This window comes from Saccopteryx leptura, chromosome 12 (assembly GCF_036850995.1).
Source record: "Saccopteryx leptura isolate mSacLep1 chromosome 12, mSacLep1_pri_phased_curated, whole genome shotgun sequence".
Taxonomy (NCBI): Eukaryota; Metazoa; Chordata; class Mammalia; order Chiroptera; family Emballonuridae; genus Saccopteryx; species Saccopteryx leptura.
This window is the reverse complement of record NC_089514.1, coordinates 8,493,249-8,513,368: the sequence shown is the minus strand read 5'-3', so window position 1 is coordinate 8,513,368 and position 20,120 is coordinate 8,493,249. Positions and strand designations below refer to the sequence as shown.

At 47.9% G+C, this 20,120-nt stretch overlaps 1 protein-coding gene across 2 annotated transcripts in view; it reads left to right on the top strand.

The window, feature by feature from the left end:
• NPSR1 (neuropeptide S receptor 1) overlaps positions 1-20,120 on the top strand; it is a 107,486-nt gene that overhangs the window by 84,481 nt on the left and 2,885 nt on the right. For both annotated transcript variants that reach the window (XM_066354096.1, XM_066354095.1), the window contains 2 exons: positions 2,898-3,099; positions 14,314-14,390. In XM_066354096.1, coding sequence (XP_066210193.1) covers positions 2,898-3,099; positions 14,314-14,390 — 279 coding nt within the window. The remainder of the gene's footprint in view (positions 1-2,897; positions 3,100-14,313; positions 14,391-20,120) is intronic.

Genomic DNA, 20,120 nt, shown 5'->3' with positions numbered 1-20,120 from the left:
AGAGAGAGAGAGAGAGAGAGAGAGAGAGAGAGAGGATATAAGAAAAAGGGAGATCCCAGAATAATATCCAACTGCCTGCAAGGACACACACCAACTAGTCCTCGCTTCAGAGGAAGGGAGTTGGACTAGCCATAGTGACCACAGGGACTTACATGCAAAAAGGTCATTTTTAACCAGAAACATACCATATATGGTGTGCAATTAAAAATAACTTAAAAATAGAATTTACACCTGTTTCTTAGGCTTCTTGTAGGTTAGGTTATATGTGTGTATGCATGTATGTGTGGCCAGCACCGAGCTTTCTGGCACTGCCGTGCCCTGGTGACTGTGTAGAGAAGGAGGCAGGGAGTGGGATGAGAGGAGTGGGAGAGACGGTCTACCATACATACATGCACACAACCCTGTGCTGTGCTCACCATTCATTTCTTTATGTCCAGCGGGCTCCAGGAAGCACTGGATGTGGCGTACAAAAAAGACAGCCTCCGGGGCATTTTAAGGTGAAGCAATAGGAGAGAAGGGAAAGTAAGCATAAAGAAAACGTGTGGCCCTGGCTGGTTGGCTCAGCGGTAGAGCGTCTGCCTGGCGTGCAGGGGGGCCCGGGTTCGATTCCCAGCCAGGGCACATAGGAGAAGCGCCCATTTGCTTCTCCACCCACACCCCCCTCCTTCCTCTCTGTCTCTCTCTTCCCCTCCCGCAGTCAAGGCTCCATTGGAGCAAGGATGGCCTGGGCGCTGGGGATGGCTCCTTGGCCTCTGCCCCAGGCGCTAGAGTGGCTCTGGTCGCGGCAGAGCGACGCCCCGGAGGGGCAGAGCATCGCCCCCTGGTGGGCAGAGCATCGCCCCCTGGTGGGCAGAGCGTCGCCCCTGGTGGGCGTGCCGGGTGGATCCCGGTCGGGCGCATGCGCGAGTCTGTCTGACTGTCTCTCCCCGTTTCCAGCTTCAGAAAAATACAAAAAAAATAAATAAAAAATCAAAAAGAAAAAAAAGAAAAAGAAAAAGAAAACGTGTGAGGGGTGTCTCAGGACGGCTTAGAATCCATAGCCGAGAGGGAGGCGTGGTCAGTGACACGCCTCCCCATATTCATTGGGTAAAAATATATATGTAAATATTTATCCGCTGTGTAGCTCAAGGCAAATACTACGAGTTCTGGGAGACACTGTGCATCGCTCTGAACAGCGCTCTAAATTACTATTGAATAGAACGGTGGCGACGAAGGTGATGGTGTTCTTTCGGATACGTAAAGCAATTTATTTCCTCAGCACAAAATTAATGGAGGTTCCACATAGGGCACTTGGGAAATCGCCGTTTCCCGCGGCGCCAGGGAAAGATGCAGGCACGGACACCGGGATGGAAGCCTGAGAAAGGAGCCATCCAGACACCCGAACTTCCAGGCCTTCCCAGCACGCAGGGAGCAGGTTTAACAGAAATGCCAACGCCCCTCGGAAAGCTGGGTGGCCTTGTGGGAGGCGGCAAAGATGCCCCTGGTTACAGGGGGAGGTAGTTAGGGAGACCAGGGCGTGAGGGGGACCCTACGCCAGCATCACCATGGACCCGCAGCTCATAGGGACTCAGGGGCCACTGTGAGGGGCACGGAGCTGAGGGAAGGCAGGAGAAAAGACTCCCCAAGGAGCCCCACGCCTTCCCGTGGAGAGCGGACCAGGGGGAAGCCGGCGGGACCCTCCAGTGGCTGAGCTGGCATGAGGCAATGACAACTGACCTAACGGAAGGAGAGGAGAAGGGGGAAGGGGACACGTTCCATTGATTATTTTTTTTTACTGATTTATTTTTTATTAAAGTGGTAGTTTCTGTAGCCAAAAACTCCACAGAGATAGGCGATTTTAAGATTCATTAGGAAATGTAGATATGAAATAATTAGGAAAACATGTCCTAATAATGAAGAGATATGCAGTGCTATCTGCAGTATTAAAACAAAATATAATGCTGTGATAATTAACATAATGGGAGGCTGGAAGCAAATAACCTGCGTAAAGCACGTGGGGCATCCAATTAGTAAGAAAAGAGAGAGCTAGTCTATGATGTTAAAATGGCTAAGCATTTAAAAAGCATCAGCTGACCACCTGTCACAACGGATTACAAAGCGCATTCCAGCTTGAGGAGAAAAATGAACCTGTTCAGTGTGGAAAGGGAGGGGTGAGGGTAAAACGTTCATAAGTTGTGGGAGAGAAAGAGCTTTCTAGGAACACCACCCAAAACAGAAACAATAAGGGGAAATGGAGATAGTTTTTAATATATCAAAAAAATTTAATTCACTATATAAATAACAAGCCTCAGAATCATACTTACAGTAAAAATAACAAATCGGAAGTATTTATATATCACAGGCAAAGGGCTAATATCTTTCTTATCAAGAACTCTGGCAAAGAAATAACATACCAGTTGAAAACATGGGCACAGGACATAAAATTATTAAAAAACACAACATATAGAAAGGACATATAGACAGGCTCTTTTTGACTACTAGTGGAAGGACGCAAGATTAAACACTTGGACAGGAAATCTGACCAAGTAGATGCCAACATTAAGGGAAAGACCCCTCGCAGTGTAAGGGAGCAGGAGTTCCATGCACTTTCACTCGGAGCCCTAAATCATAGACACTTTGGGGGGAAATGTAACAATATTTGGCAAAGTCTTCTGCTTCTAAGAGTTCATCCTGAGGAAATCATTAGAACAGGGCAGAGAGATATTGATACATGTAAGTTATCTATGCCTCCGCCCTAGATGTAGGGCCTGCTGTCCTTATTTCACAGATGAGGAAACTGAGACTCAAAGCAGCCCAGAGCTCCCCTCGCATGCTGACCCCTTTCTACACTGGACTCTAAGTGCCCTCCCGAAGAATGCGTCCCGAGGTCCAGCCCCCCCTCTCTTTCCTTTGAGCAGAAAAGCAAGCCAAGGTGCTCATCGCGGTCGCCTGGGGCCTCTCGTTCCTGTTTGCCATTCCCACCCTGATCATATTTGGGAAGAGGAAGCTCGCCAACGGCGAAGTGCAGTGCTGGGCGCTGTGGCCCGATGACTCCTACTGGACCCCGTACATGACCACCGTGGCTTTCCTGGTGTTCTTCCTCCCTCTGGCAATCATCAGGTAAAAGCTCTCCCGGTCCAACTGATGCTCTCCCCCGCAACGACTCACTCACGGTTCCTCGTGTTCTCCGGGGGTGGGGGTATTGTGCTATGCCCAGTTTCTCCAAAGCAGAATAAGGGGCAGGAAACTAACATTTTCTGAGTGTCTACCATGGGACAGGCATTATACTGAGTGGCTGACAATTACCCCATTAACCACGCAACAAGTCTATGGAATACCTACTGCTGTCCCCTTTTAATAAATGATAAAACTCGAGCTCAGAGAGGGTAAGTGACTAATACAACATCACACAGGATTTGATCCCAGGTTTGTCTGATTTCATACCCTGTTCTTTCCTCAGCCTTTCAGATGTAAGACAGAGTACCAGTCTCAGAGATCTTATCATTGAAAAGATAGACATACTTGAAACAAAGCCGAACAAAAACCACAATGACACAAAAGATGTAGCAGAGTATGTGTGCAGCGAGGTCAGGTACTGGCAGGAAACATTTCTCAGAAGCCACATTGAAGGATATAGAAGGATTCAGAGAGGAGAAGGGGGAAATGGAGAGATAGCTGGCTCCCTGGGGACCGGAGGTCAGAATGAGTTTGGTGACAGGAGAGGACAGGCAGGCAGAGCCAGTGGGAGAGAAGTTGACAATAAGCTCTTTCTAGGTGGGTCAAGCTCAATTATGAAGGGCCTTAGCAACTAAGTCATAGGATGTTCCCTTTGTCCTGCGGCCAGCAGGGGGCACTAGCGCTGGTCTTTCAGCAGAGAAGACCGCAGCCACCTGGACAGGGCAGGGCCACCTCTGGAAAGGTGGTTCTGCATGGGTGGGGGTGGCAGGGAGATACCTGGGTGTCTTGCGTGAATGTGGGACAGGCTGGTCTCACAATCCTGCATCTTCTGAGTGTCCCCCAGCCTGCCACAATGTGTCACATAATTTGTCCTGGGCAAAGGAAGATTAGCCTTTGGTGTTGGTAGTATAAATAATCCTGGGATAAAAATCTCTGCACTTAAAACCACTTGGGTCCTTGGTTATTTCCTCAGAACTCATTCTGGTGGAGCTGCTAGATCAAAGCCCACACTCATTGGAAGACTTATGCATATTCATGAACTGTCCTCCAGGAACGGTGGCTTCCTGCCAACACACAGCCTGTAAGAACTCGGGTTTTTCTTCCCTTTGCCCAGTGGAAGGTGGTGCCATCTCTTTACTAAATCTTTGCGAATCATAGGGTTTAAAGAAAAAGTATCCCACTGTTTCAATATGCATTTCTTTGATCGTGATGTGGTTAAGTATTTTTCAATTGTTTTCTGATAATATGGGAATCACTCGTTCTTGCGCTTTCCTCACCCGTAGTCTCAGGAAACACTAACGCTAGAGAACGTTAGTCATCCCATCATTCAACCCCCGAGTTTTTCCACAAGAACAGACTTAGGGCTCAAAGAGGCAAAAGGACTTGCTCTGCATCTGAGGTCAGACTGGGCGGAACGAGCCCCCTGAGCCAGCCCACAGCCTTGCTGAGAATAGAGGCCGTCCAGTCATCGCTGCCCCACTGATAAATTAACATCTACAATTCATTTCAACTTCCTGTGCTCCTCTGCACCGAGCGGAACTCGGGATGAGTCTTGAAGGAACCACGCAGGTGTTTTAGACGACCAGTTAGAGGCGAGTCATAGCAACGTTAGAAGGGGCAGGTGGGAGGGAGAGATGCTTGTCCCAGACATGAGAGAGGATTTGGAAGAAAGCTCAGCTTGTCGCAGGTAGCTGACTCATCGATTCCAGGGGCAACATGGGTCCCTGCTTCTCTCCTCATTGATTTCCTATCGGTTCCTGAAACCAATCAAAGCCCTTGTTCAGAAGGGTGCATACGTGTGTGAAGCGCGTGGCTCCCACTGTGCTGTCTGCCCAGATCTGCCCGGTCGGTCTTTCACTGTCTGGAATGGGCCCCATTTGTGGGAGCTGCTTCTTCCCACTGGGACTCCTCCTCAGACTTGCCTACAGCCCAACTCGGGTGCTTTTGTGCTGTCCTTGGGGAGAGCAAAGTGTAACTGGGTGGTTAAAGGGCATGACTCCCACGGCGGGGTTCACTCAGCGCTCGTCCAGCGAAGGCCTCCTCAAATGTTCCTCCTTGCCTCCTGCCTGGGCGGAACCAGGAGCCTTCAGAGTGACCTCCCTCTGCCCTGGAGCTTCTCGGTAGGGTAGCGGTAGCGTTCCTTCTTTGCTCAGTCATGACCGCCACTCCTGAGTGGCCAGGGTCCTCCTGTTAGAGACAGAGCTCCTCTCTGGCGGACCCAGCACCCTCAGCTCCTACCGTGCCCCCCCCCCCAAACAAGACCAGGCTCAGAGGGAATTTCCCAGCTGACTCCCAGGATAAGTTGCTACAATTTCATATCTGTCATAGCTAGGGTTCAACTCTTTCTTTTTCTCTCCCTCCCTCCCTCTCTCCCTCCCTCCCTCGCTCCCTCCCTCCCTCCTTCCTTTCCTCCCTCCCTTTCTTTTCTTTCCTCCCTTCCTTCCTTCCTTCCTTCCTTCCTTCCTTCCTTCCTTCCTTCCTTCCTTCCTTCTTTCCTTCCTTCCTTCCTTTCTTCTTTTCCTTCTTTCCTCCCTCCCTTTCTTTTCTTCCCTCCCTCCCTCCCTCCCTCCCTCCCTCCCTTTCTTTCTTTCTTTCTTTCTTTCTTTCTTTCTTTCTTTCTTTCTTTCTTTTCTTTCTTTATCTCTCTCTCTCTCTTTCTTTCTTTCCTTCTTTCTCACACTATGGCTCCCAGACCTTGATTCTGCTATTTGTAGTTCTTTTAGATAATATTAAATTCTTAATTCTAAGATTAAGAGGACAAAAACAAGTCAAAGTGATCACTTATGCTTTATTGTCCTTTGTACATTATATACCCTTGATAGATAGATGTGGATATAGAGGTATAGATATAGATATGCATAGATAGATACAGGTGTATAGATATATATCCTTACCAAATTCATAGGCAAATACACGTGTATATATTTGTTGTTGTGTAATTTACATTTTTTCATTACAAATAAGGCTGAACACATTTCCTATGTTTATCATTTTTATTTTTTAAGGCAATTACCTATTGATACTCTTTCACCCATCTTTCTCTATACTCCAGAGATATTCTTTACGTAAACTCCTCCTGTTTTTATTACATCTTGAGGATATTTTCCTAATTTGTCATTTGCCCTTTCCTGTTGAATGTGGTTTCTTTTGCTTTGGGATCCTAAGACTGGCATAATGAAGAAGAGTAGACAGAGCGTGAATAGTAAAATGAGAAATGAGAAAGCCAAATGTTAAAAAGAGGAAAGCACTTTACAAAACTCTGTATAAACACATGTGAAAATATGAGTGAAATACACACGGCTTCTGTGACTTATGTAGGAATTTTACCTGTTAGTGTATTCACATCGACCTAGGCATCTCTGTATTTTTTATTCCTAAGAAATGAAATGATAAAAATATACTTTTCTACACTTTAATTTTTTTATGACTTATGATATTAATTATTTGAAAATAATTTTAATGTCGGAAGTATGTTAAAAATATCACTTTAAAAATACATTTGATTTGATTTGCCAATTGTCCCAATGCCGTTTACTTTCGATGGTAGCTAGGAATTAGAGATCTGTTAAATTTGTTTTTTTTTTTAATGCAAGGTCACTTGCCTCAACATCACAGAAAACTCTGTCTCTTCTCCATGGTATGAAATGGCAATTCTGTTGTTTACATATCTATATTTATAAGTGCTCTGTTCCTTAGCTTTTATTCTCTTTATTTTGTTGTTATTTTCTGTATTCTCTACCTTTAGAGATATTCCTTACACAATAAGCGTTTTTATGTGTTGTGTTTCCCTAGTTTGCCATTTCCTCCCTGATTTTGAATACAGTTTTATTTTTAGTTAATAGTGATGGGCATAATTGAGAAAACACACACACACAGCTAAATTAGCGGCTTCTCTGCCCCCTAAGACCACATGGTTTTCATTGCTGTAGCTTGCTCTGCATTCATATCTGCTAGGATGAGATCACTGTCACTTTTAAAGATTTCTAGCTGCTCCAGGGGAAGTTGAGGACACAACCCCTGCACCTCATATTACAGCCCCAACAGACCGACCACCTGTGGTTTCTGAATGCCCCAGGTCCCTCTCACCTGGTGCCCTGCACAGGTCATCCCTGGCCCCCAACCATGCCCACCCTGCCCTGCTCCTGGCAAACCAGTTCACCTTCTGCCGCTCCCACATCAAATGCCAACTCCAATACAGCTGCCCCTGCCCGCCCGAGGCCACGTCCTGCCTCAGGTGTCCCCTCGCTCACCTCCACCTTCAGCTTGTCCGTGTCGCCGTGAAGGCTTCGAGGTCCCGTCATTGCCGGCTTGTGCGGCTGTACCTCTCGAGTCCAGGAACTGTTGTCTCTCAGTTTCTGGATTCCAAATCCAACACACAATGGACACTCCCTAAATGCTAGACTGAATGACCAAGGCAGGCCTGCCTGATACATTGCATCAAGCACTGGACAGAGGTGACACGTCGCCGTCCCTCACACACACCCCTAACGTGGACATATCTGGCCATTGAGTGCCTTGCTCAGTTTTGCTGTACGTGATGGAAAGGAAGGAAGGGAGGAAAAAAGACAGGAGAGAGGGAGAAAGGCAGAGAAGGAAGGTGAGAGAGAAAAAGAAAGGCGTCCTATCTTCTGTGGCAAAGCCGTGAGAGGGCTGTGCGTGAATAAAGATTTAGCCGTTCTGTCACCAGTTAAATCAGGCTCCCAGGACTTGACTGACAGGGAAGGCAATACAATGATTTTCAGGGTCAACACAACTTCTGTTGTTTCCAAATTCACTCGGCATAACTGTCCCACTGTCGCAGGGGAGGTGATTAGCCCTGGTGTAATTGCTCTGCTTTAGCTCTGTTTATTTTCTTGCTACCTAATTGATTCCTCATTCTCCGCTCGTTTTTTCTCCGTGAGGTAACGGTGGAAGCATAAAAGGTCCGGGGCCGGCAGTTGCAAAGGAGTAAGTGGAAGAAAGCACATTTGTCATGGAGCAAGGATGCATGTTATATGAAACAAATGCATTTCTGTTACTTGGAGACTGGGATCAGGCTGGGAAAGCCCCGTGCTGGAGTTTGTACCAGCCCCGTGGAGTACAAGGCCATGGTGGCCAAAACGGTCCCAGGGGCCTGGCCAGCATAGTCCACAGACAGGAGGACTGAGACCAAGGAGGTGACCTGCCACGTTAGTGCAGGGAGTGACTCTCTCTAGACTGTTTGTTTCATGCCTCTTTCTATTCACTCATTATTTCTAGAAACACCTGCAGGGCACTCACCCTCTGCCAGACAGTGGGCCAGGCAAAGGGGGATATAGAAATGACCAGCCATTCCTGGGGTCTGAGTTCAGAAACCATCTGTGTAACGGAGGAGGCAGCCAATGAAAAAAGAGAAGTTATAACACAGTGTGATTGATGAGTGTTACGGCAGGACAAATAGAGAGCCCCCTGGGGCCCCAGCAGCGGGGGCTAACCTGGTCTAGAAACCAAAGAAAGCACCCAGGTAAGAACTAGAACTGTACAGAGCAGGTGCGGCCCAAATGCCACCCAGAAAGGAGCCTATGTCCCTGCCTTGCTGAGAGACAGCAGCGTGCGCTTGTTAACGGGACTTGGCCGTCAGCGGACCCAGGCTCTGGCCCAGCCCCCCTCCTCTAGCGGGGAGAGCTCAGACCGGCACGGAAGCCTTCCCAAGCAGAAAACAGGAATGACACCGGCACCAACCATATAAAGTTGTCGGAGAGGTTAAACGGGGTCATTTCCATGACGGGTTTGGCATGATTATTGGTGGACAGTCACGGTGAGCCAATCGCCCCTATTGTCGTCACAATATCTCATCCCCGCTCTGGTGGCCAGCAGACCCGGATTGGAATCTGGTCTCTGACCCTGCTTACTCATGGGACTTCAGCTTTGTCCTCGATAAAATGGGGCAATCAACTCAACTTCCCATTGTTCACATGTGAAATCATAGACTAAGAACTTGCAGGAAACAAAACTCACAACCGATGAGTAGTCAGCATTGACCACAGAGGGCCCCGCCCCGTGGTAACCAATGGAGACCGGGTGTCAAGCACTGTACAGAGGGGCGGGCCCAGGGCGGGGCCCAGCTCTGCCTGCTCCCCGCCCCCCCCCCCCCCAACCATGCGCTCACCAGGGTGACAGGTGAGGCCATCGACTCTGTTCCCATCTTAGGGCTCCTGCGCCACATCCAGCAGCTTCAGTTGCTCTGGGAGCACATTCTCTCCCCCAAGTCATTAGGCCACGTGACTGCAGTCATTTCCCCAGGAGACGGGATGAGATACAGGGACAGTCGAGTCGGAACACGCGCCCAGCGGTCTTACCATCTTTCATTCTGTCTCTTGCAATAGCGTCCTATCCTGACCCCTCTGCAGTTCCCATTCCACCGGGCAGTCAGAGCGATCGTTTTGTTTGGGAAATCGCTAAGCAGACAATAGAGTGCGAGATGAAAAATAAAAATATTCCTCCCACTTCCTCCCTGGTGGCAGGCACCCCACAGAGGGAGCGCTGTTAAGAACTTGTTGTATACTTGTCCAGGACTGTTCAGTTCACATACTTAGCCTCTACATCTATATAGAAACAAAATGTCTGATCTTTCGGGGAAAAAAAAAAAAGTTAAATCAATTATTTCACTTTCCTGATTAGAGCCCTCTAATAAATTTCCATCGTTCAACGAGAAAGTTCAAAAACCTCCAACGCTGTGCACGAGGCCGGCCTCACCTCCGGCTCACAGACGGCCTGCGCACCTGCTTCTGCCACACTCCCTCCGGCCTCTGAGGCTGGGCACCTGCCGTTCCCTCTGCCTGAGTGACCAGCGCCCTCCGTGTTTAAAACGCCGCTGTCTCCTCCAGATCATAGCCGAGACTTCACATCCCCTGGGGAGGGGGTCCCCAACCCCCAGGACAAGTGAGGGCCCCTATTACCTCTCACCCCACCGTATCTCTTCACAACACTTTGCTCCTTTGTAATCATATAGAATGGATTATATAAAAGATATTGATGTGATCTACATGTGGTGTGTGATGTATGATTATGGGCAGGATGATCCTGATCAAGGTGAGGAAGGCTGAGGAAGAGGAAGGGAGGCTTTGGACGCCTGGCCTATGAGACCGGGTGTCATCTCGTAGGACAGCGTAGGCGCTGAAGGGCCTGTAGGCCAGGGAACGGCGCTCTGCCCCGAAGCACCAGCTCTGGTGGTGGTGTGGGCATCCGGGCAGCAGCAGAGTGGAGGTCTTAAGACGATTGCAGCAATAATCAAGCAAGACATGGCAAGGGGTACTCGCTTGGACAGCAAATATCCTAAAATTGGGATGATATGGAGAAGATTGGGGTGGCCTCCGGGTAAGAATAAGCTACAAATTCAGGAAGCTTTCCAAATGTTTGTGTTTCGTGGATACAGAGTTTCCGTTTGGGAAGATGAGAAAGTTCCGGAAATGGACGGTGGCGATGGTGGCACACCAGTCTGAACGTACTTACTCAGTGTCACCGACCTGAACCCTTAAAAAACGGTTCATGTGATACATTTCATGTTATGATTATCTTCCCACCATAAACACTCATCAACACACATAAAAAGAGATGGTCAGGGTCTGGAAGAGCAGGAATGGAGAGGATGGTCCACGTAATAGAGCTATTTTGAAGGGATAGTCCACAGAACTTGCGGAGTAATTAGAAGAAAGGATGAGGAAGGAGGAGGGGAGAGCTATAATTCAGCAGTAGCACTGATGCATGACTGTTACCTCTGAGAAATGGCCTGATTTGGGTAATAAATTAAAGTGGCACTCTACTTAGTGGGCATTTTTCTGGTTAACAGTAAAGCTGGTCCTGACTGGTCCTTTAAAGGCGAGATCAGAGACAAGCACATAGAACCATAAGACCTAGCACATAAGACCTTTCTTAATATCCATCGAGTCTGTGGTTGATGGTCAATAAATATTTGAATTATTGATCAATCAAGCGCTAGGCTTGCGATTGTAATACCCAGCACTTCGTGGTGGTTGTAACCTTTCCTTGGATTTCATTTACCTGGGGAAAGCTTTCTTGCTTTAGCAAGTACTCAATTTAAAGTAAAGAATAGATTTATTAGTCATTTTCCTCTCATTTTTTCTTATTGTAGACCTACAAATTGCAGGGGAAAAACATCTCCCTGGGCAGGCAGATACCTGAGGAGAATGAGGGGAGGGTCCCAAACAGCTGTGAGCTTTCTCGGAGCACTCAGAGGGGCTGGCCGAACGAGGCAGGCAAAGCCTGAAGCAGAACATTTTAACGCAGTCATTAATTAAGTTATATCCTAAAGATCATTAAAAGCAATTAGTGCTTTGTCAGCCGCTGCAAAGTAGAGCTCTGATTTTTTTTCTAACCTGTGATTCTCAAGAGGGAAGTTGGTATGGTTTTATAAGAAAGCAGTGCTTTCTCCTCAAGTTTTTAGTCAAGAGACTTAATATATTTGAAATGTCAAATGACAGGAAAGAAGGGCATTGCTTCTTACATTCATCAAAGGGACACAGGAGACAAAATCTGCCAATGCTTCTGAGTTATTAATACGTTGTGGTTCCTGTTAGGCACAGAGTCAATCACACAAGAGCAGATGCGATATCACAGGAAAAGTGGGGGAGAAAGAGGGACAGAAAACGACATCTACTGAGTCTCTGCTGATTTTCAAGTGCTGGGCTTGGCACTTTAAATGTTGTCACATTTGATCTTAAAAGACTATTCAGAGGTTTGTATTATTAACTCCATTTTATAGTTTCAGCTGGTGCTCACTGTCTTTGTTCATTTGGGCTGCTACATCAAACGGCCACAGATCATCCACAACAGGAAGTTATCTCTCACAGACCATCCACAACAGGAAGTTATCTCTCACAGATCACCCACGACAGGAAGTTATCTCTCACAGACCATCCACAACAGGAAGTTATCTCTCACAGATCATCCACAACAGGAAGTTATCTCTCACAGATCATCCACAACAGGAAGTTATCTCTCACAGATCACCCACAACAGGAAGTTATCTCTCACAGACCATCCACAACAGGAAGTTATCTCTCACAGATCACCCACAACAGGAAGTTATCTCTCACAGATCACCCACAACAGGAAGTTATCTCTCACAGACCATCCACAACAGGAAGTTATCTCTCACAGATCACCCACAACAGGAAGTTATCTCTCACAGACCATCCACAACAGGAAGTTATCTCTCACAGACCATCCACAACAGGAAGTTATCTCTCACAGACCATCCACGACAGGAAGTTATCTCTCACAGACCATCCACGACAGGAAGTTATCTCTCACAGATCACCCACAACAGGAAGTTATCTCTCACAGACCATCCACAACAGGAAGTTATCTCTCACAGACCATCCACAACAGGAAGTTATCTCTCACAGACCATCCACAACAGGAAGTTATCTCTCACAGATCACCCACAACAGGAAGTTATCTCTCACAGACCATCCACAACAGGAAGTTATCTCTCACAGATCACCCACAACAGGAAGTTATCTCTCACAGACCATCCACAACAGGAAGTTATCTCTCACAGACCATCCACAACAGGAAGTTATCTCTCACAGACCATCCACGACAGGAAGTTATCTCTCACAGACCATCCACGACAGGAAGTTATCTCTCACAGATCACCCACAACAGGAAGTTATCTCTCACAGACCATCCACAACAGGAAGTTATCTCTCACAGACCATCCACAACAGGAAGTTATCTCTCACAGACCATCCACAACAGGAAGTTATCTCTCACAGACCATCCACAACAGGAAGTTATCTGTCACAGACCATCCACAACAGGAAGTTATCTCTCACAGATCATCCACAACAGGAAGTTATCTCTCACAGATCATCCACGACAGGAAGTTATCTCTCACAGACCATCCACAACAGGAAGTTATCTCTCACAGACCATCCACGACAGGAAGTTATCTCTCACAGATCATCCACGACAGGAAGTTATCTCTCACAGACCATCCACAACAGGAAGTTATCTCTCACAGATCACCCACAACAGGAAGTTATCTCTCACAGATCATCCACAACAGGAAGTTATCTCTCACAGTTCTGGAGGCTGGGAGTCTGGGATCAGGGTGCCAGCACAGTTTGGTGAGGGCCCTCTTCCAGGCTGCAGACTTCTCTCTGTGTCCTCACATGGTGGAATAGGCTAAGGCTTGTTTTTAGAAGGGCACTAATCCCATTTATGAGGGCTCCACCCTCATGACTAAAGCATCTGCCAAAGACCCCACCTCCACAGACTATCAATATACCTTCATAGCGGGCATTAGGATTTGAACACAGAGGTTTTGGGGGGGACACATACATTCAGCCTATATTAGTGAATTTGTTAGCTATTGCTTGATCACAAAGGATAGTGAACCTGGTGACTTCAAACAACACACTGTATTATCTCATAGTTCTTGTGGGTCAGGAGTCTGCACGTGGCTTATCTGGGTCATCTGCTCAGGCAGGGCAACACGCAAGGTGTCAGCCAGGGCGGGGGTGCCCGTCAGAGGCTCCACTGAAGGAGGATCTTTTCCCATCTCTCATGGCTTCCTGGCAGAATCAATTTCCAGGGGCTGTAGGATGCTTGATCCTGCAGTCTCAGAAATTAATTGATTCTTCAAAGCCAGCGGTGGAGACAGACACTAGTAAGACAGATGCCACGCTTTTCTGTAATCACAAACACGCCATCACCTTCACCCCAACACATCGATTAGAGAAGCAAGTCGCAGGTCCCGTCACACTCAATGGGAGAGGATCACACAAATGGCTGCACACCAGAGACAGGAAGCACTAGGCCAGAGTAAAGGCTGTCTAAAGTCACCATCATGCCACCAGCAGGTAGTGGAGTCACTTACAAATCTAAAACCCTGTGTTCGGATTTTCATCTCAGCTATACCTCTACCCACTGGGGGCGATCTTAGAGAAATGTAACTTCACCACTCTTAGCCTCCTCACTTCAAAAAGATAGTTCTGCATCCAACTGATCATTCTGGTGGCTTTCAGTTTCAACCGTACTCTGTAATCGGCGAATACGGAGCAACTCCTACCTCCGTACCTCACACTCGGGGAGCGGGAGAGGCGCTCTCCCCGGGTCCTCCTGCTGGGGATCCGCTCGCCATCTCACTATTCCCTCTGCTCCTCCCCACAGCGTCATCTATGCCATCGTGATCCGAACCATTTGGATTAAAAGCAAAACCCCTGAGATGGTGATTTCCAACTGCTCAGGTAAGTCTCTAATCTGAATTACCCAGCCCTCGGCTGATGTCACCTCTGGAGAGGGTTTCCCCCAGCAAACACGAGCCTGGGCTCTGAGTAGAACACGCCTGCACTGTCATATTGGCGCCCGGGGGGCAGACCCGACCCACGGGAGGCTGCCCCAGGCAGGCCTTGCCTTCCCCACCTGGCCTCCCTGGAAACTGGGAGGGGGGAAGGGCACTTCCAGCCTGGCCAGGCTGTACCTGCAGAGGGTCCTGCTAAGCAGCTTCTGAGCCAGAATTCAGAGCCACCCCAGCCTCTCAGGCCTGGTTATGAGGAGGGCACTGGGGTGAAAAGACAGGACTGTCCCAAGAAAACACGGAAACCCTGGAGTAGACATCTGTGATGGGCTGAGTTCACAGATGGAGGAAGCTGCCACTGATCCACAGAACAGCCTGGACCCCCTCCGGAGTGCGGAGCAGATGGCAGTCTGAGAAGCCCGTATCCTCTGCATCTTATTCATATAGTATTTCCTATCTGCCATCACCGCCAAGCAGCTCGGGTGTTGGCCGGGAGACACACTCTCCAGTGGTGTTAGCATGCCGGGCTGATCACTCAGCCACGGGGGTGTCAGCCACGATCAGTGTGAACAGAAGTTCACCTGGTAAATGCACGCTGCAAAATTCAAGTCATCATTAGTTTAACCACTGTTCTCACTGGCCAATATGTCTAGTTGCTCCCCCCTCAAAGGATGGCAGGAAAATAAACTACGTAATACATGATTAGTAGACTTTCCCACAAACAAGTGTGGAGGGCAGGGGGGTAGAGAAGATGGGGTTCCCACACCTGTGCGTCGTTATCTTTCATAAGCCAGCATGCTCATGATGTGCAGGGGTACCTATCCACGCCTATGAGATAGCAGATGTATTGCATGGGGGCAGGAGATGGGGGAGGCGCAGCCGTGGAAAGACGAAGTATAACATCTGGATATAACTGTGTCTGGCCCTTACGACTTGGAAGACAGGATGTGATTCCTGCTCTATCCAAATGGCATGTTGAACAAAGCAGAGTGAGGTGGGCAGAACAGCTTTGGAGGAGGAACTGGGTTTGGGTTCTGTTGACTTAGGATAAGCCCATGAACTGCTCTTAGCACCTTTTTCATCAGTACACGTGGGTAACACGGGCTTCTCTGCCAACAACTGCATTTAGTGAAAGACATAAAGAACTTCTTGGGGGGGACAAAAAAGTGAAGACGTAAGTAAATGAATCTTCCAGCATGTTCGTGGATAGTACGATTCAATAGCATAAAGGGATGTCAGTTCTCCCCATCCGATCTACAGTTCCAATCAAAATTGAAGTGGAGTATTTTATTGAGCTTGACAAGCCAATTTTGAAATGTACATGAAAAATTTAAGAGCCAAGAACAGCGAGGGTACTGCCGGAGAAGTGGGACAAGATAGGAGAGGTGTACTGTACTAAATATTAAGATGGAGCATAAAGTCAGAGTGACCAATAGGGTGTGGTATTGACACAATACAGTAGACAAAGAGAAAATACAACAGCCCCGAAACAGAACTACATGTATATGCAAACTTGTTATATATCAGAATATCAGAGGAAAGAAAGAAAACTGTATTTTCACCTCAATTCATAGGCAAACAAATTTCAGGTGAATTCAAGACTTAAATGTGAAACGTCTGACTATTAAAACTTATAAAAGAGGCCTGACCTGTGGTGGCGCAGTGGATAAAGCATTGACCTGGAAATGCTGAGGTCACCGGTTCGAAACCCTGGGCTTGCCTGGTCAAGGCACATATGGGAGTTGATGCTTCCAGCTCCTCCCCCCTTCTCTCTCTCTGTCTCTCTCTCCTCTCTCTCTCTCTCCTCTCTAAAAATGAATAAATAAAAAATTAAAAAAAAAAACTTATAAAAGAAAAGGCGATATCCTTATGATATTACAGTAAGGAAGGATTTCTTAACCAAGGTACAAGACACATTAAGCCATAAAAGAAATGATGGATACATTTGACTTTGTTAATACTTTAAAAATCAAGCCACAAAGGGTAAGAAATTTTGTGCAACACATTACCTGGGAAAAGCTTAGTATCCAGAATTTATGTAGAAGTCCTAAAAAAAAAAAAAATCAAAGAAATTTTTAAAAAGATAAATAGGAAAAAACTGAGCCAGACACAGGCATTTTACAGAAGGAAAAAGGAGTAATGGCCACAAATAAGATTCTCAACCTCACTGATAATCAGAAGGGTACACATTTAAATCTGTTAGATACAATGTTTTACCCACAGGATTAATAACAATTTTAAAGTCTGATATTTCTAAGTGTTGACAAAGACATCGAGCTCATGGTTTACTTGGCAATATTACTTCTCAAAAACTCAGTAGGCTGGCCCTGGCCGGTTGGCTCAGCGGTAGAGCATCGGCCTGGCGTGCGGGGGACCGGGGTTCGATTCCCGGCCAGGGCACATAGGAGAAGTGCCTATTTGCTTCTCCACCCCCCCCTCCTTCCTCTCTGTCTCTCTCTTCCCCTCCCGCAGCCAAGGCTCCATTGGAGCAAAGATGGCCCGGGCGCTGGGGATGGCTCCTTGGCCTCTGCCCCAGGCGCTAGAGTGGCTCTGGTCGCGGCAGAGCGACGCCCTGGAGGGGCAGAGCATCCCCCCCTGGTGGGCAGAGCGTAGCCCCTGGTGGGCGTGCCGGGTGGATCCCGGTCGGGCGCATGTGGGAGTCTGTCTGACTGTCTCTCCCCGTTTCCAGCTTCAGAAAAATACAAAAAATACAAAAAACAAACAAACAAACAAAAACTCAGTAGGCTTCTGATCTATTTGCTTCTGGTCAGTTTCATGGGCCAGCAACCATAGCCAAAAAAGCCTTTGTTAATAGAACTCGCAGGTCTGACTTGTCCTTTGCTTCCTCAACCAGTTCCTGTCTTTCAACTTAATAGATGCTAGCTTGAGGCCACCAGAAACAGCAGGTGAGGGGCAGCGTCCTGGGTCTGATCGCTGCCTCAGTGATCATTGATAACGGGCCTCTGCTGCTCACAACCTCTCAATGTTGTAGCTTCATCTGTGGGCCAGGGCCAGTTAGCTCCCTTGTCATTGTATCTATCCATATGTATTTCCGTTGGTTTTGTTTCTCTGGAGAGCACTGACCACTACACCAACCTTGTCCTTTGAGTTTTAGGCTCAGTAGGGACACCGTCTGCCTTCCCAAGTATCACGTGTGACAGTGCTGCCCAATGGCTCTCTAGCATCCCAGCTTCCAGTATCAGGTTTCTGGCCACCTGCCGCCTGCCCACCAGACCAATGCCACACGGATCAGGTTTTCAGTACAATAGCACTTCAGATGCAGTACCAATTTCTGCTTCCATTAAGGAAACATTAGCAGCTACAACAGAGAAGCCCAAAATACTGTAGCCCTAACGGAACAGAAGTTTGGGTTTTACTCAATCAAAGGCCAGTTGACAGTAAAGGTCAAAGACAAGGGCACTGATCCACACCGGTTTTCAATAACACAAGCAGATTGAAGAGTCCGCCACCCAGAACAGATGGCTACTAAGGCGTCCCTCTGCATCAACACCCAGCAGGCGGGGTGGGGAGAAGACACCGTGGTGGATTGCTGCGGGAGGGGGGGGTATCTGCACCAGGCCTGGGTCTGGTATACAAGGGTTCTTCCCGTGTTCCCATAGGCAGAACTTAGTCACATGACTACAGCCTGCTGAAAAGGAGGCTGGGAAATGTAGTCTAGCTGTGTGCCCCTGGGGGAAAGGAGAGGGTTTGATGGAAGCTAACCTGTCTCTGCCACAATGATTTTAGGCCTCATCAGGGGTCCTGGTTCTGCCTGAGCCAAAGAGCTGAGGAACAGAAAAGGCTGTGAGCTAGGTCAGTTGGGTCATACCTCCCCACAGCTAGCTGTGACCTCTGGGACTGCTAGAAGGTCAAAAAAAAAAGAAAAACCACCCTAGGGCAGGAAGTGGCCAACATGCCACAGTTGAGCAGAAATATGTAATACGTGGGTTATATTTGTAGATAAAGAGGCCGTCAACGATCAGAAATCAAAAACGAATGTCAAGCTTAAAAAAATTTTTTTGCCATCAGACATACCTTCTAAAAATATTTAATTTTGAAAATCAACCTGAAATAAAGTTCTCAACACATGGAAAAAAATTATACAAAGTTCCCAACATACGAAAAATATTCAAACTATTACTAGGTAGACTTCCTTATTAACAAACTAATCGCCTGCACTCATTACAGGTCCACAGCCGGCTCCCCTACCGCCAGGGGTGAATTCTGCCTGGTTTTAAAATCCCAGGACAACCCCCAACCCCCCCCCCCCCCCCCCATTCTGTGTTCAACCCGCAGGAGTGGATTCCCAGTGGCGCCACAAGGGGCAGCAGTGTGGGGCAGGTGAGGCGGCACTGGCCACCTGGGGACTGACTGCCAGCGTGGGCCCCCCGGGACTCAGACCAGAACTAAACAGCCCGAGGCGGTTTGCCGAACCAATGGACCTGCCCTCCCTAAGCTCCCCCAGTTATTAATGCACAGTGACGGCTGAATTGAACTGCTTTTCACTCCAGCTCAGGGCCCCCGACCAGGTAGAATTAATCCTTTTATCTCCAGATAAAGGAGAATCAGCAGCATTTTGTCGCCGGGCTGTCTTTGAAGAGCCTTCTTTAGGAGCTGGAGGCTTTGCATGTCCTCGAGTGGTCAGGTCAAAGATGCCCCTCGCTGAACTCGCCGGGAGACTGAAGGCAGGTTGATGGTTATATTGTCACCCAGCTGCCCTGTGGAAAGGCCTGAACGTTTCCATTGAAAGCATGTTTCAGATCACCAAAGCCATTCTGGAGACCTTTTCTGAAAAACCAGCTAGGTCTTCCGGGCCATTCAGTCTAGGAGTCAGCCGCTACTCTTAGCAAATGAGGACACTTTGTAAGGATACAATTTGGTCTGCTGTCCCTTCTGCTTGCCTCCCGTGGGTCTAATCCTCCCTGATAATTTTTGGATGTCTATAATTCCTATACACAGATAACAATGTAGTGCACACAATAAACCGTCTAAATATAGTAACACCTTCTGTCCACTTCCATAAAGGCAGCTCCCATTCCTCCTGAAACACAGTTGAAACCCCATTCATCGCGACTCATCCAGGGGAACTGACACACGCAGCATGGGGTTTGACAACAGTGCTTTATTTTTAATCTTCGAAATAACTGTGAACTTGGTGTTTCATGTCTCATTTTTAAAATTGGGGCTGGAAACAGGAGGCAGCTTGCCTGTGGTCCCTCAGCTAGCAGTTGGTACAGCCGGGGCTGTGTATGGGTCTGACACCGGAGCCTGTGCCTTTCCCGGGGTACCCACCCTGGAACCTGGGTGTCTCGGCCTGGGCACCATCAGCGTTCAGGACCGGACACTTCCTTGTTGTGGGGGGGGTGGGGGGGCTGTTCTATGCACTGAAGGACGTTTCAGAACAGCCCGGCTTCTACCTGTTAGATGCTAGTAGTAATCTCCCCCCAATGCAACAACCAACGATGTGTCCCCAGATATTGTTTTAAATAACCTCAGGAAGGGAGCAGTATTGCCCCCGGTTGAGAACCATTGCTCTCAATGCGTCGGAAGCATCTGCTTCCTTATACCACTGAAGTTTCGTGGTCCTGTGACAAGCACAGATTAATTTGAAGGTCTAATACAAGACATGCATTAAGAAGTAAAGAATCAATTACAATCAGCATGCCGGCTCACTGCACAT